Source organism: Myxocyprinus asiaticus, chromosome 10 (assembly GCF_019703515.2).
Source record: "Myxocyprinus asiaticus isolate MX2 ecotype Aquarium Trade chromosome 10, UBuf_Myxa_2, whole genome shotgun sequence".
NCBI classification, from domain to species: Eukaryota; Metazoa; Chordata; class Actinopteri; order Cypriniformes; family Catostomidae; genus Myxocyprinus; species Myxocyprinus asiaticus.
This window is the reverse complement of record NC_059353.1, coordinates 19428979-19454597: the sequence shown is the minus strand read 5'-3', so window position 1 is coordinate 19454597 and position 25619 is coordinate 19428979. Positions and strand designations below refer to the sequence as shown.

The 25619-nt window shown below is 37.6% G+C and overlaps 1 protein-coding gene and 1 long non-coding RNA gene across 3 annotated transcripts in view; one reads left to right on the top strand and one right to left on the bottom strand.

The window, feature by feature from the left end:
• spopla (speckle type BTB/POZ protein like a) overlaps nt 1–10120 on the bottom strand; it is a 15249-nt gene extending 5129 nt beyond the window's left edge. Inside the window, exons 1-9 of one of the 2 annotated variants that reach the window (XM_051707979.1) lie at nt 10056–10120; nt 8556–8669; nt 7810–7946; nt 3859–3980; nt 3605–3756; nt 3310–3437; nt 828–1005; nt 348–403; nt 138–260 (exon numbers count right to left, since the gene is read on the bottom strand). In XM_051707979.1, coding sequence (XP_051563939.1) covers nt 138–260; nt 348–403; nt 828–1005; nt 3310–3437; nt 3605–3756; nt 3859–3980; nt 7810–7887 — 837 coding nt within the window. In that variant the 5' untranslated portion in view covers nt 7888–7946; nt 8556–8669; nt 10056–10120. Of the gene's footprint in view, nt 1–137; nt 261–347; nt 404–827; nt 1006–3309; nt 3438–3604; nt 3757–3858; nt 3981–7809; nt 7947–8555; nt 8670–9406; nt 9569–10055 lie in introns of those variants that run through there. The other variant, XM_051707978.1, reaches the window with a different exon arrangement.
• LOC127446779 (uncharacterized) lies at nt 10032–25619 on the top strand. Its single transcript, XR_007898246.1, has 3 exons — nt 10032–10170; nt 24357–24522; nt 25115–25619. It is a non-coding gene; the product is annotated as an uncharacterized LOC127446779 (long non-coding RNA).

Genomic DNA, 25619 nt, shown 5'->3' with positions numbered 1-25619 from the left:
AAATCAATGTCTCATATTTCTTGATGGCAAAAATATTTCATATCAACAAAACAAATTACCAGATATTAGGTGTCATAATATTATTTACAATTTCACATATGGAAAAAAATCAATTTGCGTAAAATTCATAGACTTACTTTATCAGCTGCTGCTAATAAACTATCAGCCATTTTCTCTAAATTTGGTGCTTTCCCTGTGTATATGAAGCCCATCATTTCTTTAAAAACCTCTGGTTCAACATCGCTGATGTCCACCCGGTTCTGCGAGACGACCAAAAGCTTATGAATTCATACATAAAGCCAAAGCATCTGAAACAATATTTCAATATAAAAACATCAAATGCATACCTTTTTACTCTCTTCCATTTCATGTTCAAACATGGCATTAAAGACCGGTGATCTCGCTGCCAAGAAAGCAATAAATCTGTCAGTCACGTTATATGAGAATCTCTCTATGTATGGCCACAGTAAAGATGAATGACACAAGTGTCCAGTTTACATTAGATTATTCCTGACCAGTAAGTCAGTCTACAGAGGCAAACAAGAAACAAAGAGCCAAAAGTCACACTCGCGACCCCAGTCGTCCTTTGAGGACATTAGAGGTGCATCAGACGGTGGATTTGCAGTGATAATTCTCAATCTGTCATATTGATGAATTACAACCTCAGAAAGAAAAAAAAATACCATCAAGGTCACACATACTGTCTGCCCACATATACACACACCTTCCACCCTCAGAAGGGTGGGTGCTGAGCTAGCTCCACTAGGATGAGGGTAGGACATGGAGCTGGTGTCGTCAGCAGGGCTGGGGGTCTGGATTAGACTCACCTGCCAGGATGGATTTGTGGGCTTTAAACTCCTGCCCCCCCACATAAAGACTGCAGTCTGTGAATCGTGAGCAATCCCACAAGTTCCCCAGGTCATCGGACAGCTGGCATTCTGGAACCTTCAGCATGTTCATGTTGGATTGTCCAGAGATGTTCACAGAATCCTGGACAACACTTACCTAATGAACGCACATTATGAGTAAAATTGTACAGTTAGGTTTGGCCATGCAATCTGATTGTCTGAAAAGCATTTGAACCGTGCTAGGATTAGGATTTTTCCCCACACATAACTCTGTCATTCCATGGATTGACTGGACATTTTTAGATTGAGGCATGCTGACAAATCACTTGTGGAAATACATTTTTGGTGTAAATCATTGTAGATACGAAAAAGTTGGATTTGAAATGATTTCATGCTTTTCTTTACGTGACAAAACTGTATAAAAGCAATAGAACACTAGAGGTTGGTTGTGTATGTGTAAATTTGCTACAATCACAGCAATGATGTCATCAAAGCTAACACACGAACGGAGTAGTTTACACAAAATCAAAGTTCTGCAGAGTTGTTATTCAGTGATAATCCTGCCCTCCGTCGTAGCCCTTAAATCTCATTCAAAATTCTGCTGTGCGAAATTCAACTATTCACAATTGGTTGTGATAACATGCATTTGCCGTCACATATACTGACACAAAATACTTTAATGCCCATGAACATGAATGTGATTGTAGAGCTATGACAGACCAAATTTAATTATTTTCCTCATAAAAAGCTGAAGTATGGCTTTTGAGACTTGCAATATAGCACACAAGTCATATGGACTACTTTTACGAGATATGCTGCTTTGAGATCAACACCGAGCATCCCCATTCATTTTCAATGTGTGGACAAGATCAGGCTCAACATTCTTTTGAACTTCTGAGTTCCACAGAAAAAGAAAATCATATGGGTTTGGACTGTAGGTGTGTAAAAGTGGCTTATTGCGAGAAAGTGGGTTATTGCGATAAAACAGTGTTCCAGTTTACATGCTCTGTATAAGCAGTGTACTCTTTACTCCCATTTACATGTGTCTCAGTCAGTAAGCAACTCTCCACAGCAACGCAATTTCCCCACGACGCTTGTGTAAATAACAAACATGGTATCCAAGGAAGACTTCAATATTTTATTCTCAGTTGCTTTGCTTTATTTCCAGATATTCCAGAGTTGTTGCTATGTTTGTTTCCTTAACTTTCCATCGTGATACAGTGGAATTGTGCTGCAATAGTGGAGTTTCCCTCTCACGTAAAACTCCGGGATTTCCTCAATGTACAAACCCATATACGCAAATGTGAGGGACCGTCGATATTTTACACTGGTATGTATAAATGGGTATAGTTTATAGTGTATGTGCTTTTCCCACTGTACTCCCAGAAAGGTTGATTTCTTTCTGCTGTGTTGACTTGTTGTTAAGCTCCATCGTATGATGTTTGTTATTCGGTCTGTTCCACGAACATGAGCACTCCTCAAAAACCAGTTAGAACGCTGCTTGTGTGTTTACATGACCTCATAAGTCCTGTTCTCCAGGAGAAATCTGGGTGTTTTAAACCACTTTCTCTTAATCCCTTAAAAGGCGTAAGGAAATTAGCTTCTTGTTTACAAGGTGTTTCAGAATGCCACTTAATGCAAAAACCCTGGAATAAACTGTTTCTTAAGTGCATGTAAACATGGTCAATGATGACAGAGTTTTCATTTTTTGGTCAAACTTTGTCTGAATCATGTAAAGAAAGGGAGTGAAACAGCAATGGAGAATGTAGCAGGCCCTATTAAGCAAGTACTAATTGCTGCTATTTATAATTTGTCTGTATACAAATTAGGCAAAGTCATTTAGAGAGCTAGCAATTTGAATAAAAAGCATAACTGCAGCTAAAACATACAGCTGACAAACACCTCCTGCAGTTGTTTAATAGTTTTTCTGGCAATACTCATCTGAGAAAAATTGTCCAATTAATGAGAAACATAATATATGCAATTTGCAATCAGTTTCTACTTCGCCTTGTGATATTGTTAATTTCCCTGCAAATAGTAAATCTTGCAGCGGATCTCACCAGGCATGCCGGCTATTTCTCAAGCAAGACTCATAATTGTGTTACAGTAAATTCATTTGCCGCTGTAGGTGATGTCTCTGTCCCGCTACATTCTGAAGAGAAGGGCGATCTGTCAAACAGCTGCTAACATATTCATACAAATGGCTTAGCGTGCGCTACATGCAGGATATTCAATCTGTGATCTACTTCAGAAGAAAATTCTAGTTACTTAGTTTTTTGGTTTCAAGATCCTGAAAACATGCATATCCGACAACTATTTAAATGTTAAATGCCCAGTACCTATTCTATTAACATACTATCTTTGCATAACATCTAAAAATTATGCAATTTCAAGTAATTCATCAGGTGGGTCTGACCCGAACCATACTTTTATAAGCTGAATGAAGTAAATGCATACTTGCCTCACAAAACAACGTGAGCTTATCATCTGGTAGCAACCCATTTGCATCATCAAGAAGAAAATCTCTCCTAATAAATTTCTTGAAGCCCCAGTCTTTGCCTTGGACAAACCTATAGGCTCTTTGGCTTTCTGCATTGGGAAGAGAAGGGAGAGAAGTTAGCAGATACAGAATTAATCTAATGTTCTGGACACTTGACATTACAAATCTAGACAGCATTTAAAACAACAGGATTACTAATGCAAAAATTTAATGAAAACATAAAAGCCTCTTGCATATTTTTAAATAAGAGTCTTACCCATAGCTTTTGTCTCCTCTCTTTTAGCGTTCAGTAATGAAAATTTGAACTTGGCTCTGACTTCACTTTTTGGACAACTAACTAGTAGCAAATATAGTGATAGATAATCTTTACTTTCATCATCAAGGCCCTTTGGATTGACCCGCAGGCACCTGAAGATAGACAGAGGTGCCAAGAGATGTTTTAGGAGCAGGATAAACAGAAATGAAACTGCATTATAATTTGCACATGATTAAATAAATAGGGTTCCTCACCATTTCATCTTATCATTAGGCCCTGAGGAGAAGGTAGAGCTCTTCAATACTTCACCCATCTCTTCTCGACAGAAACTAAAGTTGTTTATGGTCCACATGTAGGAAAATTTCACAACCTTGACCTACAAGATCAAAGATTACCATCAGAGATGGCTGATATCTGTCAACACACATATCAGTGTGCATTCATTCATAGCAGACAAGCAGGGTTGGGGAGTAACGGAATACATGTAACGGGAATACGTATTTAAAATACAAAATATAAGTAACTGTATTCCACTACAGTTACAATTTAAATCATTGGTAATTAAAATACAGTTACATTCAAAAAGTATTTTGATTACTGAAGAGATTACTTTGCATTTTATTGTCATTTGTTTCATTTAATATTTAGTCCTTTCAGATGGAAAACATTTATACATATAAATGATGTGATCCAAAGTGCATTTGAACAGCGGTGAAACATTTTCTTATAATGTGTTACATTCATACGAGCAGATAGAGCAGTACGTTTGAAGTTTGGAGCAGAAGAAAAAGAAATAAACCTTGTGTAAATTGTCAGCTTAATGCTAAGCTAAAATGCTATTTCTAGCCATTTTACATGCACGTTACCAGGCACGATCATATTTTTTTTTTTATCAAGAAAATTCACGTTGGATCATAATTTATTTTTTCTAGTAAGATCTTTGATATTAGGGCAAAAATCTTATTCTTGGTAATAATTTTTTTTATTGTTTTCCTGTAAAAATATCTAAAAATCCTTAAAACAAGATCAGTTTGATTTATCTTGTTTTAGAAACAACATTGCATGAGATATTTAGGTTTTTCCAGAGAATGTACATTTAACGTGTATTTTGTCTTACTGTACTGGCAGAGTTTTTATAGTCAAAACAAGTGAAAAAAATCTACCAGTGCTGAAGAAGTAATCCAAAGTATTTAGAATACGTTACTGACCTTGAGTAATCTAACGGAATATGTTACAAATTAGATTACAGCATGTATTCTGTAATCTGTAGTGGAATACATTTCAGAAGTAACCCTCCCAACCCTGCCAACAACACAGTGGTTGCTATGAGAACACATTAACTTACCCTAACTATCGACTTCAAACATTTCTCTTTTGACTCACTTGGCAAGCAACAAACTAATTCCTTTTAAACAGCATCATACAACTTTGGGTTGCATTAGCCTGAAGTGAATTTTCACCTGTCTCTGTATTATTTCACTGTGTCTGATAAACCAGCATGACCACATTATGATGACTGCTTGAGTTTAAGCTCGTTTCATTATCGCTTTCACAATAAAGTGTTATCCTATCTACTTTAAAGCACCAATTACCCTTTATTAGATCAAACTGTGCACAGCATTACAACAAGCGAGAGATAAAATGCACATATGCATTTACTCAAATACACTTATCACTACATAGAGCTAAATTAAAAGGATAGTCCACCCAGCAATGAATAACCTATAATCATTTACTCCCTTCCCTAATTCCAAATCTGTATGACTTTGTTTTATTGAACACAAAAGGATATGTTAAGCAGAATGTTACCCTAAAGGCCCAGATATACTTCATACAAAATCGAAGAACTAACAGTTGTGATGTCATTGAGAACTAAATCTGGCCAAAAAGAAGGTATTTTTGCGTTTGTTTCAGTGATTCTTAACAGCAAGCCTGGTAGAACTTTTAAGAAAAATTCTAAACAGATCCTAAACACCTCCTTACTGCCATTGGTCCACGTCATTAGTAGGTGTGACCTGGAGCTTCACCTACTTTGAGGCCGACAGCCAATTTTTGGCTCAGTAAGTCAAGATCACTCAACATGAACACATAGGCGTGCAGTTATTAGTGAGCATGTGCAAATGTATTTAATTAGTCAGCAAAATGAATCAAATCTACTCAAATACTCTCACATACATGCCATCTGCAGCAAAAGACATTCACATCTGCCCAAAGTAAGATAAGCCTATCATCCTTCTTTTGTCTGTGTTCTGCATATTATCACTCTTTTATACACCATTCTTTGCAGCAGTATTAGTGTTAACATAAATTACAATAACAGTGTAATCGGATGGTATTATGGCAGCGTATAGCATGTTAGCACATTAGGGTCATGAATTCAGAGTGTAAACAAGACAAATGAAACTACTGTATATATACAGGCGGCCAAAATTTGGAATAATGTACAGATTTTGTCTCATGGAAATGAACTGGTACTTTTATTCACCAAAGTGGCATTCAACTGATCACAATGTATAGTCAGGACATCAATAACGTGCAAAATTACTATTACAATTTGAAAAAAAAAAAAAAAATTCAGAACTTCTTAAACTACTTCAAAAAGTTCTCATCAAAATATCCTCCACATGCAGCAATGACAGCTTTGCAGATCCTTGGCATTCTAGCTGTCAGTTTGTCCAGATACTCAGGTGACATTTCACCCCACACTTCCTGTAGCACTTGCCATAGATGTGGCTGTCTTGTCCGGCACTTCTCACGCACCTTACAGTCTAGCTGATCCCACAAAAGATCAATGGGGTTAAGATCCATAAAACTACTTTCCAATTATATGTTGTCCAATGTCTGTGTTTCTTTTCCCACTCTAATCATTTATTTTAATTTTTCTGTTTCAAAAGTGGCTTTTTCTTTGTAATTCTTCCCATAAGACCTGCACCCCTGAGTCTTCTCTTTACTGTTGTACATGAAACTGGTGTTGAGCGGGTAGAATTAAATTAAGCTGTCAGCTGAGGACATGTGAGGCGTCTATTTCTCAAACTAGAGACTCTGATGTACTTATCCTCTTGTTTAGTTGTACATCTGACCTTCCACATCTCTTTCTGTCCTTGTTAGAGCCAGTTGTCCTTTGTCTTTGAAGACTGTAGTGTACACTTCAGTTTTTGCAATTTCAAGCACTGTATAGCCTTCATTCCTCAAAACAATGATTGACTGATGAGTTTCTAGAGAAAGCTGTTTTTTTTTTTTTTTTTGCCATTTTTTTATGACCTAAAGACATGCCAGTATATTGCATACTGTGGCAACTCAAAAACAAACACAAAGACAATGTCAAGCTTCATTTAATGAACCAAATAGGTTTCAACTGTGTTTGATATAATGGCAAGTGATTTCTAGTACCAAATTATCAATTTATCATGATTACTCAAGGATAAGGTGTTGGAGTGATGGCTGCTGGAAATGGGGTCTGTCTAGATTTGATCAAAAATGACTTTTTTCAAATGGTGATGGTGCTGTTTTTTACATCAGTAATGTCCTGAATATACTTTGTGATCAGTTGAATGCCACTTTGGTGAATTAAATTATCAATTTCCTTACAAAACAGCAAAATCTGTACATTATTCCAAACTTTTGGCCGCCAGTGTATGTTACATTAAATCATCATCAAGTGGATAAAAAAAGCATCTTTAACTGATCTAGTTTCAATTCTTGTATAAAGTTATAAAGGCATAAAGTTATCAAAAATTGATAACACATTTTAATGTCATATTAGTTAAGGATATATGGAGCGTCCTCATATTTACATGTACTTCTAAACGCCTCCCACAGCGTGACCAGTGTCTTAAAGTTCGCAAACAGTATACCATTGCTCGGCTGTTTCTAACTTTTTACCCCTGAACGAAGAACGAAGAAGAACTTCTCTGGAAGTTTTTCGGGCCTTAAGTCACCATTCACTTTCATTGTGTGGATAAAATGTGAAAGTTAATAGTGACTGAAGCTAACATTCTGCCTAATGTATAATTTTGTGTTCCACAAAAGAAAGTCATGAGGGTTAACAACTACAGAATTTTCATTTTTGGGGGAACTTACCCTTTACGAGTCATATCAGACAGATAAAAGTGTTGAACAAATATTTTCCAAAATAATGGAGACCTAATTTAGCAAATGTCTGTACATGACCACTAGAGTATGAAGAGAGGAAGCTGCAGTCTCACCTGGGTATAGCACCAGCTCTCGGCCACAGGACCACTGGACATCTCCCCCGGAGGAGGAGGGGTTGGGACCCCTGACATCGCCAGCTCACTCCCCACTACAAGAAGCGCTGACGGTCCCAAAGCTTTTATCACTTGACCTTTATGAAAACACAGAGCAAAGGCATCACTTAAGAAAAATAAATGGCAGCAATTTCTGCCTCTCCTCCTGACCTGAAAATATCAAATTCTTGACATTGCTATCAGCAAGTCATTTTGTGGTCAAATGAGAGTCATGGCTAACCCACGACTCAGGGCACAGAATCTATCAAAACACTTTATGGTGTCAAAGTGGAGGAAGAAAATGAAAGAATGCAAGACTTGTAAAACCTATGACATCTGAAGGATGCAATTTCAAAATCCAGGTAGAAGTGTTAAAGAACAAACCACACAAATGTTTTAGATCCATGAAAACACCTGAAAATACTTACAAGGTACTACCACTAAATACAGCTGTCTCTGATGATGCCAAAAACATCATAATCAGTTAAGTTCAATGTAGTGATTTGATGGCTTGTTGGCACATGCCTCATAGGCAGGTCTGAACTTGCCCTTGTTGACAAGGTATAGTCAAGGGCACATTAGCAGTATTTTGATAAACCAGTGATTTCTCCGTTTACAAGACAAAACCACCTGACTATATTTCATTGTTAATCAAACTTTCTTGGCTTAGTAGAACAAACAAATAGTGCATACCCCCTCCAACTCACCTAAACTTTAGTAAATGTCTTATATTTCATTTCTTGATGCCATTTTCATGTATCAGGTAAATACTGTGCTTTACTGTGATATTACAGCATGTTCCAAGGGCTTCTCATCCCAACCTGTAAATATAAATAGATATCTTTCATATAATACACTTTACAGGCGATCAAAATTGCTATTCCAGACCTCTCATAAGCGTTTATCAGTAACAGTAAATAAGAACAGGATCAGTGCATGTGGAATCATCAAGTTTGGAATGTAAAAAATAAATAACATCTAAAAATTCAAATACAGAACACATTATCAACATTCTATACTCTAACATAATTCCATACAACATTCACAATAACATGTTTTGTGAATGACATGAACTCAACTCAACTGTTTACAAACATAAACATCATTAGGATATTTACAGAGTTCAGGGAGTTCAAATCCGGATTGACCGCTCGTAGATTAAGTTGATAACCCATTTAACTGCAGCCACTGAAATAAAACTGTTTATTACAGGAGCCTGAGCATTACATACGGACAGATTTCGTGCTTTTATGTGTATTAGTTTAAATCGGATTGTTTTGGGCTTGGTCAATACGGCAAAAAAGAAAAAAAAAAACCTGATTGGCTAAACACCAAACATTAATCGGAATAAAATAATATGGACCACTTATATTGTTTGGTTCAATGCTACATATCAATAACTGAAATTGCAGTAAATGCTTAAAAAAATCTAGTCCAATCTGGACAAAAGGAATAAAGTCTTTTGTTTCAGCTAGTCAAGATTCTTGTCGGCTAGTTGGCTATGTGGTTAGCAAGCTAAATACAACACTGATACAAGTAGATCAGTTAAACCACAAACCTTTCTTCGCCATTCTGTCAATACTGTTAAATTCAAGGGTCTGATGCTCCTTCGGGATACTGTATGTTTTTAATCGTCTCTGTTTAAAATGTAAGTGTATTTGTGTCTTTTCAAAAGCAGCCCATCACAGTAGCGTATCCTGCCAGTGAAGGAAGCGAAAGCACAGGAGTGTAAAGCAGAGATGTCCGTGATGTAGTCAAATGGAGTGGCAGTGCTGGGTTCCGCCGACAGGGGGCGCGCCCTGGCCCAACAATACAGACGTCGCATAAAGATTAGCTGAAAACCGGGGGCTGGGCTGAGTAAAGGAAGGGATGTTTGTAAATATTTCCCATATCACTAAATATATACTGGAAGCGTGTGTCAACTGTGTTAAAATATATACGAACGGCACATAAATCGTAGAAATATCTCGCAATGCTTGTGATTAGTTGAAAATCGCAAGTGTTGAGAAAAGTAACACGTCCTCTCATCGACATTGCGCAAACATGCCTCGAAAATGCGTTTCTATTACACGTATTTAGGTCAACCCAGTTTAGTTTTAGTAGTTTGACTTTTATTCGCCAAATAAATTACTTTACACAGGCATTAGTTTATACACCTTACATACACTTATCTGTTTTAAAGCAAAGCAAGTATAAAGAAACTCTACTTGAGCGTCAAGTTCTCCTTTGTTTGCCAGGACTTCTGTGCAGATGACACTTCCTTCACGACGTCATCCACAGTGCTCTGATGTCATTCTTCTGACAAACATAAAGGAGCTTTGGGTAAGCCACACTGAAACAATGTGCTGTGATTATACCCTGGAGGTCTTGAAAACTAATTCCCATTAACTTTAACATGGAAATGTCTCGCTGTTTAAAATGAACGCCATTTTCACATGGGTCCCTTGGTTTCCAAAGCTAGTGTTTCATGGTTAACATGCCTTGATCACGAGGTTCTTTGTTAACAGTGAATTATAAAGAATAATTTACATTTTGAGAGAGAACCAAAAGTTAGAGACATCAATGCTCAATTTCATCACTAAACTGGGCAAAGACCTAATCAAATTTCCACAGATGATTTCCACAGGCCTATTGATTCCACATTATGCTGTTTCATGAAAAAAAAAAACTGATGTAACTATGGAACACATTAGCCCTTACATTAGCTGTGAACATGCTGTCATAATATAAAAATGAATGATTTTGGTCCAGCCCGAATGTTTTTGTTCGGAATTGCAAGTGTTAATAGAACTGAAGCGGGATAAGTGTTGGTTATTGCAGCGGTTTTCCTGCTAATTTAATTATATTCATCTGCCGTTTGGCGCTTTCTGCGTGCTATATATGCTTCTTCATGTGAAACATGATCCTGGTTTTCACGCGCGTGTTGCATGAACCATCACAAAAACACTCGTGTGGAGCTGCAGGTATACTTTCTCCTTGCACCGCAGCGCGTCTTTCGCTTGCAGCTGTCGGCTGCTGAGGCATTTATACTTAACGCACACCGCAGTTGCACTCTTCTCCTAATAAAAACCAGGCCTGATGCGTATGGGATCAAAATCCCGTCAAAAGTATTGCGGTCACGAATCTAATCTAATAATAAGTGTGAATCAAAATAATAAGCGTGAATCAAAAATAATAAGCAAAGATAAAAAATAAAAAAAATAAGCGCAAAAATAAATAAAAAAGTGCAGATCAAAATAATAAGCGCAGATCAAAAATAATTAGCGCAGATCAAAAATAACAAGCATGAATCAAAAATATTTAAACATTTAAAATATGCTGCAAAAATACAAAAACAACAGAAAAATTAAAGCAAAGTCATAAGAATTGCAAACAAAATCATGTTTTCCTTGGTTATATTACTGTTTTTTGTGCTCTAACAATTTTGCCCATATTTTCATTTTTTGTATGCTTATGCTATATTTTTCTTTGCTTTTGTTTCGAAGTTTTGTGCTTGGTTTTCCAAAACTTGCAAGTAGAGTTTCATGTAAATCAGGGGGCGTTTTGCATCCCCATTGCTCCACTAGTTCTTGATCGACAGCTCCTCCTCTAGCCAATCATTCGAAGAGGGGAAGTGACGTCACTCCAATGCAACTCCGACAGCTGCTGCTCAATATTATATTACTTGTGGTTGATAGATACACTGCTTGTGTCTGTTTTGAGTATTTTCTGCCAGCTCTAGGAAACAATGTGTTGTCTGTGTAGGCCATTATCATAGTCCGTTAACACGTATCGAGTCAGCTGAATTTAGTTAGCAGAGTCTTTAGTTTAGGCATTATTTAAGATTTCCTTAATTGTTTGTAGGTTACTGGCAGCATATCTAAAAATAAACAAGGCTAGGTTGGTGTGGATATTTGATGCATGTTTTTACTAGCTGTACCAATGTAGTTGCGAGTTCAGAACCCAACTTGATCTGCATTTCCATGTTGCTGAATGTGCCATTATGCACTGATCCTACTTTGGCATCGTTGTCACGGCTACATGTAGTTTCTGTTTCCACGATACTGCAGTGAAATCAGAAACATGTGACCAAGCGTCCCCATGTCAATAAATAATGCAATAAAGTTGGCTTGACGTTGGATGCTCTTTATTCACAAATAGTCGCAAATTTAGGGACCGTCTCTAAAGATACAGGCAACATTGGAGCACACATATCCAAAACATTTTCAAACATTTCCATAACAGAGTATACAACTTCAATAACATTTGAAGCAAATGACTTACTGGCATACAGCCAACTCCAAAGTGTAGATGTAGGTGTCAGCAGTAATGCAGATTTTTGACAATTAAAACGTGGGGACACTTTGTCACTTGTTTCTGATTTCGCTGCAGTATCGTGGAAAAAGAAACTACACGTAGCTGTGCCAACGATGCCAACGTAGGATCAGTACATAACGGCACATTCAGCAACATGGAAAAGCAGATCAAGTTGGGTTCTGAACTCGCAACTACATTGGCACAGCTAGTAAAAACATGCATCAAACATCCACGTTAACCCAGCCTTGTTTTTTTTAGATATGCAGCCAATAACCTACAAACAAGGAAGTCTTAAATAATGCCTAAACTAAAACTCTGCTAACTAAATTCAGCTGACTCGTTAACGGACTATGATAATGGCCTACTCGGACAACACATTGTTAATATTGTTATTTTCAATGACCTGTGATTGTCCAGGATTTGCCAGCTGACAGTTATCTATCTTCATCTACCATCGTGTGATTGAGCAGCAGCCGTCAGAGTTGCACTGTAGTGATGTCACTTCCCCTCTTCGAATGACTGCCTAGAGGGAGGAGCTGTCGATCAAGAACTAGTGGACCAATGGGGATGCAAAACGCCCCCTGATTTACATGAAACTCTGCTCACAAGTTTTGGAAAACCAAGCGCAGAATTTGGAAACAAAAGCAAAGGAAAATACAGCATAAGTGTACAAAGAAAATATGAGCAAAATTGTCAGAGAGCACAAAAAACAGTAATATAACCAAGGAAAACATGATTTGTTTGCAATTCTTATGACTTAATTTTTCTGTTTTTGTTGTTTTTTTTTGTTTTTTTTGCAGCATATTTTAAATGTGTTTATATATTTTTTGATCTGCGCTTATTATTTTGATCTGCGATTTTTATTTATTTTTGCGCGTATTTTTTTATCTGTGCTTATTTTTTTATTCACTCTTGTTATTTTCATTCACGCTTATTATTTTTGGATTTGTGACAGCAATACTTTTGACGGGATTTTGATCCCATAGATGTGCTGTGCTTAATACTACTGTATCTCTGGAGCACACATTGTCTGGGCAAGGTAAAGATTAAAGAGTAACCTAACCACAGTAATAAAATGAATTCCAATGTTGATGTTGCATACCCCTCAACAAATGTGTAGTTGCGCCCCTGTGTGTATGACTTTCTTTTTACTGCTGAACACTAACGAAGATATTTAGTAGAATATTTCACCTCTGTATGTCCTCACAAGTGATTGGGTACCCAAAAGCACATAAAGGCAGCATAAAAGTAATCCATACGACTAAGCCAGTAGTAAGGACTGTAAAGAGATGGACCAATGAAGCAGAGCGGGAACTACAAGCCTGCTTCGATGCACGGATTGGAGTGTTTTGAGACTGCAGACACCAATCTGGACGAGCTCACAGTTACTGTTACATCATATATCAGTTTCTGTAAGGATATGTGCATTCTTACTAGGCCTTATTTAAAGTTCAACAATGACAAACCGTTGTTTACAGCAGAGCTCAGGCAGCTTCATCAGGCCAAATAGGATGCTTACAGGGGTGGGGATAAAGTCTTGTACAATCAGGCCAGGAACACACTGAACAAGGAAATCAGAGTGGCTAAAAGAAGATACTCTGAGAAGCTGAAAAACAAGTTTTCAGCTAATGACCCTGCATCAGTGTGGAGTGGCATGAAACAATTCACAAATTACAGGACTCCTACCCCCAACCCTGTAGGGAACCAACAACTGGCTGACGACCTGAATGTGTTCTACTGTAGATTTGAAAGGCCCAGTCTCACACCCCACACCCACTCTGACCTTCACTCCACACAAACACTAACACCTTCTGCAACCCCCCTCCTCCCCCCTCCTGCTAGGCAACCTGCACTTAAGATCTGTGAAGATGATGTGAGCCGTGTCTTTCGGAAACAAAAGACAAGGAAAGCTTCAGGCCCAGATGGCGTCTCACCAGCGTGACTTCGATCCTGTGCTAACCAGCTGGCCCCCATCTTCACATCTTCAATAGATCACTGGAGCAGTGTGAAGTCCCATGCTGCTTCAAACGCTCAATCATTATTCCTGGCCCAAAGAAACCAAAAATCACAGGATTTAATGACTACAGACCTGTCACCCTAATGTCTGTGGTCATGAAATCATTTGAGAGCCCACCTGAAGAACATCACTGGACCCTTTTTAGATCCCCTTCAATTTTCTTATCGAGCAAACAGGTCTGTGGATGATGCAGTCAACATGGGATTGCATCATATCCTGCATCATCTGGACAGATCAGGGACATATGCAAGGATCCTTTTTGTGGACTTAAGTTCGGCTTTCTACACCATCATCCCAGCTATACTCCAGAATAAATTACACCAACTCTCTGTTCCCATGTCTATCTGTCAGTGGATTACCAGCTTTCTGACGGACAGGCAGCAGCTTGTGAGACAGGGGAAACTCACTTCCAGCACCTGTACAATCAGCACTGGTGCACCCCAGGGATGTGTGTGCTCCCCACTACTCTTCTCCCTCTACACCAAGGACTGCATTGCCAAGGACCCCTCTGTCAAGCTCCTGAAGTTTGCAGAGAACACCACTGTCATCGGCCTCATCCGAGATGACAATGAGTCTGCATACAGAAGGGATGTTGAACAGCTGGCTGTCTGGTGCAGTCAAAACAACCTTGAGCTGAACATGCTCAAAACGTTGGAGATGATCGTGGACTTTAGGAGGAACACCCCAACACTGACCCCCCTCACCATTCTAAACAGCACTGTGGCAGCAGTGGAGTCATTCAGGTTCCTGGGCACTACCATCTCACAGGACCTGAAGTGGGAGACAAACATTGACTCCATTGTGAAAAAGGCCCAGCAGAGGTTGTACTTCCTTCGCCAGCTGGTGAAGTTCAACCTGCCACAGGCGCTGCTGATACAGTTCTACTCAGCAGTCATTGAGTCTGTCCTCTGCACATCAATAACTGTCTGGTTTGGTTCAGCTATGAAATCAGACATCAGAAGACTACAAAGGACAGTTCGGACTGCTGAGAGGATTATTGGTTGCTATACACTTTCAAGAACTATACACTTCCAGAGTGAGGAAAAAAGCTGGAGAAATCACTCTGGACCCCACTCACCCTGCCCGCTACCTTTTTGAACTGTTGCCTTCTAGCCGACGCTTCAGAGCTCTGAGCACCAGAACTGTCAGGCACAGGAACAGGTTTTTCCCTCAGTCTATCCATCTCATGAACAGTTAAATTGCCCCATTGAGCAATAACTATGTGCAATACACAGTTTAGCCTTTTTTATATTTATCCAACACATCCAACCTCTTCTGCCATTTCATTCCTCTGAGAGAAAAAAAAAAAAAAAAATATGCAATGTTTGCAATGTACATAACAGATTGTATTTGCACTGTACATAATAGATAACAGATTTATATTAGATTTGCACTACGTATGTGTGTGTGTATGTATGTATGTGTGTGTCTGTGTGTGTCTGTACGTATGTGTATAATTATTTTATTTGTTATTATTATCTATGTCTTGCTGCTGTTTTTGTATTGTTTTGTGTTGTTGTACACTGGAAGCTCCTGTCACCAAGACAAATTCCTTGTATGTGTAAGCATACTTGGCAATAAAGCTGATTCTGATTCTCATTCTGATTCTGACTCCAGTGGTTAAATCTATATCTTCAGAAGTGATATGATAAGTGTGGGTGAGAATCAGTTCAATATTTAAGTCCGTATTTTACTATAAATTCTCCCAGCTTAGTAGGTGGCGATATGCACGGAGAATGCGAATCACCAAAAGCAAAAGAATGTGGAAATGAAAGTAAAAGTGAAGATTGATAGTAAAAAAGGACTTAAATATTGATTTGTTTCTCAACCACACCTATCATATCGCTTCTGAAGGTATATATGGATTACTTTTATGCTGCCTTTATGTGTTTTTGGAGCTTAAACATTTTGGTACCCATTTACATTGTGAAGACCAAAAGAGCTGAGAAATTCTTTGTGAAAAATCTTTGTGTTCAGCAGTAGTAAGAAAGTCATGAGGGTGAGTAAATGATGAGAGAATTTACATTTTTGGGTGAACTATTCCTTTAAAAGTTTCTCGGGTGATGCAACAAAATAAAAGCATTTTGCGTTTATCAACACCTACAGAATGACAGTTACTCCATATTCACGAATACTGAAAAGTTGCAAATTGAAAACAAGTGCAAATCATAGCAATAGAAATGAAGAATAATGTCCTAATTGCATAAATCAGCCATTCTCTTTTCAGTACTTAGTGTGAATTGAAGATCTTCTCTTCTCAACACTGCTGACAAGGGCAAAGGTCACAGTGGATATGAATATGGTTAAATGATCATCATACATTTTGACAGGCATTGAAATGCCTAATTTCGTGTCTTATTCTTGGTTGTAGCTTTAAATTTGTGCTGTAGTAATTACAGCTTAAGACAAGGGAAGTAATCTGGATACTGGAACCCTAGTTAACAAAAAGCTTTAACAACAGTCAACAAAGGGTTTGAGTGGACCTGTCAGTATATTTCACCACAAAAATATAATGATATCTTTTCAGTTTTACACAAATCTTATATAACGGACATAATTTAAAGGGCTAGTTTCCCCAAACATAAAAATTCTCCAAACATCAAAATTTGCACATGCGTCAAGCACTAGGAAGTGTAATTGAACTTAAAATCATAATTGTGCCTAGAGACTGCAATGGCAAGATGAAAAAGTAGTTACAGTTTGGTCTGTTCGAAGACATCGATTACCACTGGAGTCTGATAGATTATGTTTATGATGACTTTATGTGCTTTTTGGAGCTTCAACGTTCTGGTCATCATTCACTTGTATTGTATGGACCTACAGAGCTGAGATATTCTTCTAAAAAATTGTGTTTGTGTTCAGCAGAAGAAAGAAAGTCATACACATCTGGGATTGCATAAATTATGAGGGAATTTTAATGATTGGGTGAACTATCCCTTTAAATTAGTTATCAGTGTGTGTAATTGTGCATCATCTTTTTTCTCTTCTGGTGCTAATATTTAAGGAGAGGCAAATGAATGAAGAATGTTCAACCAGTTACATGATTAAATAGATAAATTAAATGACACAACATAGTTTAATTCACTAGTAGGCCCATGAGAGACAGATCAATCATACTTTAAAAAATGAAAGCTATACAACACGACACTACTCAATAAAAAGCTAATCTAACATCTGTGCCACATCCAAACTGGATGCCAGTGCTTTCATGATATTACTATTATTATTTTTTATATCTAGCAAAAAATCACTGAGAGGTTAGATGGCAAGACATGTAATGTTGACCATGGAAAATAAGAGTTCTGTGACCAGCTGACCCAGGACTGACCTAATCAGACCACTGGCAGACACAAAGACTTTCCATAATTTTTTTTCTAAGCTCACTGAATGAACATTGATGAATGCTTTTCTCTCTCTGCCTTTTTATTTTTTCAATCTCTCTCTCAGAGTCACTGAGGGATTTGTTTTTTTTTTTTTTTAATGAAAGCTAGCACAAAAGCAAACAAAAACAGTATTTTGTTTTGGAAATCTTTTTTGTTGTTGAAATTATTAATTTAAACATTGTTTGGTATAAATGAATACATTATAAACCAATCATAGTTATTATAGCTCAATGACATGTTACTAACAAAGACTAACAACTGAATCAGAATTCTCTGCTATCTACAAGCTTGTGTACTAAAATGAACTTTTAGCAGATATACACTATATTTACAGATATACACTGGCAGCAAAAGTTTGGAATAATGTACAGATTTAGCTTTTTTCGGAAGGACAAAGTGGCATTCAACTGATCACAAAGTATATTCAGGACATTACTGATGTAAAAAACAGCACCATCACTATTTGAAAAAAAGTATTTTTGTTTTAATCGAATTTCGACAGACCCCATTTCCAGCAGCCATCACTCCAACACCTTATCCTTGAGTAATCATGCTAAATTGTTAATTTGGTACTAGAAAATCACTTGCCATTATATCAAACACTGCTGAAACCTGTTTGGTTCCCTAAATGAAGCTTAACATTGTCTTTGTGTTTGTTTTTGAGTTACCACAGTATGCAATAGACTGGCATGTCTTTAGGTCAATATTAGGTCAAAAATGGCAAAAAAGAAACCGCTTTCTCTAGAAACTTGTCAGCCAATCAATGTTTTGAGGAATGAAGGTTATTCAATGCTTGAAATTGCCAAAAAACTGAAGATTTCATACAAAGGTGTACACTACAGTCTTCAAAGACAAAGGACAACCGCCTCTAACAAGGACAGAAAGAGATGTGCAAGGCTCAGATGTACAATTAAACAAGAGAGTAAGCACATCAGAGTCTCTAGTTTGAGAAATAGATGCCTCACATGTCCTCAGCTGACAGCTTCATTGAATTCTACCCGCTCAACACCAGTTTCATGTACAGCAGTAAAGAGAAGACTCAGGGGTGCAGGCCTTATGGGAAGAAACAGAACAGAAAAACAAAAAGAAAATGTTAGAGTAGGCAAAGAAACACAGACATTGGACAACAGATAATTGGAAAAGAGTGTTATGGATCTCAGCCCCATTGATCTTTTGTGGGATCAGCTAGACTGTAAGGTGTGTGAGAAGTGCCCATCAAGCCACATCTATGGCAAGTGCTACAGGAAGTGTGGGGTGAAATGTCACCTGAGTATCTGGACAAACTGACAGCTAGAATGCCAAGGATCTGCAAAGCTGTCATTGCTGCATGTGGAGGATATTTTGATGAGAAATCTTTGAAGTAGTTTAAGAAGTTCTGAAAAAAAAAAATCACATTGTAATAGTAATTTTTCATGTTATTAATGTCCTGACTATACATTGTGATCAGTTTAATGCCACTTTGTTGAATAAAAGTACCAATTTCTTTCCATAAGAGCAAAATCTGTACATTTTGTACATATCTGTACTTTTGGCCGCCAGTGTAAATTTAGAATTGACAGTCTCTCTCTTTGGGCAAAATTGATCAGAATATTGACGACACATCTTGCATTACAGATTTTTGTATAATTTAATGCTCTCTTGAATGAGAATGTACCTCTGCCTAACCACTTACAACCAACTTCTGTATATCATGTAGCAAAACATGGCTGTGACATAACTAAAGCCTGTTGATTATTTTACAAAAAGGGGAGAGCCCTCTGATATATCCAGCCCAAACTTTTTGTTTCAATAGGAAATGCAGTACATCAACACAAGAAATACGATTGTGCTCATCCAATCAGTTTACATGATAAAATGTAAAAAATGTTCTAAAGATGACACTGATAATGCTTGATTGCTCTCCTTTAGGAATATTATAAGCTTGAGTTTTGCCTCACAGTTACTTTATTCAGTTCCATACTTTATTTTATGACTGCATGTATTTTTGCTCTCATAACACACAGAACAACTACTCGTAATCAAAATCATGTTACTTTCCAGAGACAATATAGTCTCTTGTTCTCATCTTTTGAACAAAAAAGGACGTCAGTAAGGCTATGTCATGACAAGTTCTCTTACAGGAAAATTAGATGTTCTGCTTATTGAAAGGAACATTTCATTGTCCCCGACTTCAGCAATGTCCCTTTGAATGTTGACTTTTATTGAAATGCAATTGAGAGGAGTTTCAAAAGTACATTCCTGGTTAGAGAAAAAACACTGCTGTCCATGGTGAGATGAAAAAAAAAAGAGAAATGTGTAAAATAGCTGATATATTTATCCAATACAAACAACATTATCATTTGTTGAGAGTGATTGAGACTGTTATCTCCATGCATCCATGATTATGAAAATAAAGCAGCAAGATGTTCCTTTTTGTAAGTGTGGACAGGCAGTGATGTGCACAGCTGGATCAGTGGGAGCCTAGCAGCCTCTCAGAGCCCCGCAGAACATTTCACACCCGAGCTGGCAGAGCTGCACACACACATACTTACAGCTCCCTGCTTGTATAATGAGCTTGATCCTGCTAAATCTATCATTCCCAGAGTCCATGCATGCAGCTCCCTTTAATCTCTTTAACAACAGTTTTGGCTGTGTAGAAGCATGGCAGAGACTGGCCCAGCATTCAGATCATCTGAGTCTTCCTTCTCTCCCTAATCCACCGTATTAGACACCTCAGTTGAACCAAGGCATGTCAGAATTAGAAACACTTACATATTCCACAGAATAAAGTGTTTGAGCCACTAAACAAACATTTGACACAATTTCATGAGCAGTGAGCAAATACAGGATGTGAAACGGGGAAAAAACATTTCAAACTTTATGCCCTATGAATTTGCACTGTTATCACCAAGCTTATAGAACAGGATTGTCCACGTAACCTCTCTTGAACCAGTGACATTGTAAGAGCTGTTAATTCTCTCTAGTCCTTCACTGGATTACTGTGCCACTTCACACTTTGAAAATGACCGTTGTCTTGCAGTGTGTTAAATAAGGCTAGGAATTCAATGTAACCACAGACTGCATTCTGTGGTTATTTCCTGATCAGTGCATGCAAAGTTATTTTTGTTTTAATCATATTTGTGTACCAACAAATGAGACACATTCACTGATGAGCCAAAACATTATGACCACCTGCCTAGGCATGGACTCTTCAAGACCCCTGAAGGTGTCCTGTGGTTTGTGGCACCAAGACATTAGCAGCAGATCCTTCAAGTTCTGTAAGTTGCGAGGTGGAGCCACCGTGGATCGGACTTGTTGGTCCAGCACACCTCACAGATGCTCAATCAGATGGAGATCTGGGGAATTTGGAGGCCAAGGCAACACCTTGAACTCTTCATCATGTTCCTCAAACCATTCATGAACAATGTGTGCAGTGTGGCAGGGTGCATTATCCTGCTGAAAGAGGCTGCTGCCATCTGGGAATACCACTGCCTTGAAGGGGTGTCCCTGGTCTGCAGCGATGTTTATGTAGGTGGCACGTGTCAAATTGATGTCCACATGAATGGCCGGACCCAGGGTTTCCCAGCAGAACATTGGCCAGAGCATCACACTCTCTCCACCGGCTTGTCATCTTCCAACAGTGCATCCTGGTGCCATCACTTCCCAGACGAGAGCACCCAACAAACCTTGCTGTTTCAGAGATGCTCTGACCCAGTCGTCTGGCCATAACAATTTGGCCCTTGTTAAAGTTGCTCAGGTCTTTACTGCTGCCCATTTCTCCTGTATTCAACACATTAACTATGGGAACTGATTATTCGCTTACCATCTACTTTAATTTACCCAGACATTGACATGGGGCCTTGTTAGGAGATAATCAGCATTATTCGCTTCACTTGTGGTCATAATATTTTGGCTCTTCAGTGTATCAAAAAGAATGGATTCACACATTCTAAAGGGGTAACACTCATTACATTTATATATATATATATATATATATATATATATATATATATATATATATATATATATACACACTGTATAATGTTAGTCTTATGATATTCGTAATTTGGATTTGCACCAAATTTTACTTGTAGTTAAGTAGTTTTACTTGACCATTATCACGAAAATAGTCCTTCAACAACAGCCTCTTTGCAATCCTGCATTACATTGTGACAGGTTAACAAAACAATATGCGCTGAAATGTGCGACACAAACTTGTTAAAAATAAACATCAGCCACTCTTTAATGTTATGCAGAGTTTGGCATACTTTCCCTATATATTGCTCTTATTTGTAAGATTCATACCAACTGGCAGGGCCGTAACCGCAATATACATATAACAGATATCATTGTTGCTGTTGTGCTGCAGTCCAAAAAGGACCTTGTACTGTACTGTGTGAACATAAAAAACAAACAAAAAAAACATATCTTTTAAAACCAAAAATTGTCAAATTTGTGGTTGCATTTAAAAAAACGTTCACACATTTAAAGTCTTTATCCAGAAAATTATAATTTTATCACCTTTACTATTTTAAAGGACGAATACCATTATATTAGTGACCTCAAAACCCATGACCCCCCATCCCCAAAATGGTTTGGTGCCCTGCAATGTTCAAGACATGGTTACGGCCTTGCCAACTGGTGTAATGGTTTCTTCTTTTTCTGGTGTTTATGAATAATACTTTCTCTCCGATTATTGTTTCTATCCTTATTATTTTCAAATAACTGGGCAGCCAAGTTGCTGAACACCAAATAGTCGCAGCTGACATGTAAATGTGGGCAGTCATTTGTTGACGAAGAATTTTCAGATTTTTGGTGTCAGAAATGTATGCTTACGGTAGTTTTAAGATGGTCTTTTTGGATTGGGGTGGGGTTTCAGTTGTGAAACGTACAATATAGTATGTTTGCATAATACATCAAGCTCTTTTATTTCAAAAGATCACAAAATTAATATTTTTTTTTTTTTTTCATGATTGGACCCCATAAAACAGCCACAGGATGTCGTTTCACATTATTCAGGGTAATTTACTGAAATATTCCAGACAAAAAGCGCATTGAATAGATGTGCTATCAGGGTTTAAGCAAGAGGCAATTAACCACAATGAATGATACAAATAAACAAATTTGAACCTCAAAGATCTGTTTAGATCAAAATGATTTTGAGATGAAATACTCTTGAAGGAACCAAACTTTGATTCACGTTTACATTTTAATTGAAAATGTAGGAGAAATGTTCTGCGTATTGAAGACTCAAGAAAGTTCAACTAAAAACAAAGCTGTTGTCCTCAATTGTTTAACAAACCTGTTTCAAGATCTACTGCATTTCTCACTTCACAACGTTTAGCCCTGTTGGACTATAACAGTGTTGATTATGTAGCATGAAGAACCAGAGCAGATGCTCTATCATGATGAGATGTCCACTGACAATTACAATCATTCTTCATAGCTCATTTCCCTTAGAATGATGAGAGAAATTGCACATAAGCTCCCTATTATTAATAGAGCCGCTTCATATGGAAATTAGATACTAATTTTACTAGAATGCACTGTTTTTTCCCAGTTGATTTTACCACAGAGTACTCCATTTGTGAAATAAATGTGCTCGTACTTAGTAAAAATTAAAATGGATTCGACCATATAATCTCTTTCATTATATTAAATTAGTTGAAATTAGGGAAAATTAGTTTACAGATGCCCAATGTTTCTAAAGTATTGTGTGTTTGGTTGCAGAATTGTTAATGCTATAGGCAGTAAGATCTAGATTGAACACGAAGGGATTTGATTATTTAAATGATTCGATATTAAGCAATTTGACTACCCTGAAGTTTAATTAGGGCAATATCTGTTGATTAAATTCAAGGGATAAAATGTTAAAATCGAATTCATTTACCATTTGATAAATATGTGAGATTTTCCTTCAGTGTTGGTATTAAGTCTGCCATCACAGAAAATATAAACTCTTTCCACATATCAGCACAAGAATGTGTGCAGTTTGAGAGGAAAAGATGGTAAATCAGAGCCATAGCAGGTGTACATCTTATTACTTAAGAAGTAAGCGAACGATAACACTCCTTTCTTCTAGCTACTTTCTGCTTGGCTGACTACGCTCTGACAAGCTCCCGTCGGCTCCTCTCTGCCTCTAATCTCACAGTATGACAGAGCCTGTATTTTATTTGTGTCTAAATTTGTATTTCCAACGTGGAGCGAGGCGAACAGGGCCAGCTTAAAGTATACTGTATATATGCCTCAATGCTGTTTATCATTTCCTGCTACTGGATGCTTAACAGGTGAGAGTTAAAATCACTTCTCCCCTTAATTTGAAGACTGTTTGAAGATATTGAAGATAGATAATTTCCCTTTTGAATCTTACATTTTCTCTGGCTATTCGGTTTATTTTATCCATGATTTGATTAAGCAATACGGTTCAAGAAGATGAAATAGTCTCTGATATGCAAACAATAACAGAACATTATTCAAGCTGCACAGTTATTAACACAGTAGATGTGAACTGGTGTTTTGCATCATAGCTGACTACATTAGGTTACTAATTTTAAGGGTTATATCAGGAAGAAAAATCTCCTTAGGGTAACAATTGGAGGTTACACTGTATATTGACCAATGAATATCCAAGACCAGAATTATCCTTTTATAAATGTTGCTAAGCACAAGCTTTCAAGATTTACCATTCAATTCCAGATTCACCTAAACTGAATGTGCTTTGGTAAATTTGCCCAGCATTGGCCTAATCAGAGTGACACTATCACCTATAAAATATTCATCCTCCCTCTTCACAACAGCAACTGTATTAGACTTTTGCTAATGTATTTTTTTAGTGCTTTGGGAGGACCATGGACAGCACTTTAGACTGGATGCATTAATGTGAGAGTGGTCAGTGAGCGATTGCTGATCCTGGAGGGTGATAAAGAGCAGGAGCCGACTGCAGAGCTGAATAACGAGAAGCCGGGGCGCAGATCTGGAGGACACAGTCTGCAGAGAGAGGTCAGGGACTGTCTCCTCTACACCCTTTCCTGATCGTGATTTAAGGGGGCCAATGGCATTTTAAGCGAAGCAAAGTTATTTTGAGGGCAAATTGAAACTACAGCAGATCAAAACTGAACCCAAGTTTGAGTTTGTCCTTATCACACCATAAGTTTTAGTACATGTCTAGGACTAAGCCCTGAGGTCTAAAGTTAACCCTTGTGTTGTTTTTTTAGGGTCTGAGAGACCCTGAGGAAATGTTGCTAACTAAAAAAGTATACTTAACATTAGTATCAAATTGATACTTTCTGTATTTTAAAATATAATTAGAATTGATTATACACATGAGAAGTACATGTCCTTTCAGTTGTTTACTTTGATTTGTTTTATTGTATTTTTCTACAATTTGTGTTTTGCTGGGGTAAAACTAAGGCCAAACAAAAGCAAATGTATTACAAATCCTGCATAATTTAAAAAAAAAAAACTACTTTGCAGTAAAACAGATAGATAAGCTTCAGAAATTTCTGTCTACTGGTTTTGATTAAGTCAGAACATAGAAAAAGTAATTGAAGGGAAAGTTTTGAAATTACAACTATTATTTCTTTACAAACAGCATTTGAGGCTCTGGGACCTCAAACCTAAAGTGAATTTCAACAGAACACTGAGATATAATTCCCTTGTTGGTCTGGAATTGAAGTACCAGCGGTAGTTTGGATGAATCCTGCATACAACAAGCGGAGCACACACATCAGTTGGACAAACAGGTGTGTTGATCAGGAGATATGCAAATCAACTAATCCACACTATATCTTCATTATCTCGGCTTCTGTATACTGTACGGACATTCCAGGGACAACCTTATCTCTCACTGCAGGGTTGTCTCTCCTTGTTTTGTCAATACCACCTTTTCAAGCATGTACTTGTGGCAGAACTTGCAAACTCTTTGGCCACATACACTCTACAGCTAAATACATATATCACTCGTCTTTTAAGTGCTTAATCCTGTTCTGTACATGCAAAACAGAATTCAATCCCGAGAAATTCAGATAATTTTAATTTAAGGAATGTTCCAGGTTCAATACAAGGCTTAATCGCCAGTATTTGTAGCATAATATTGA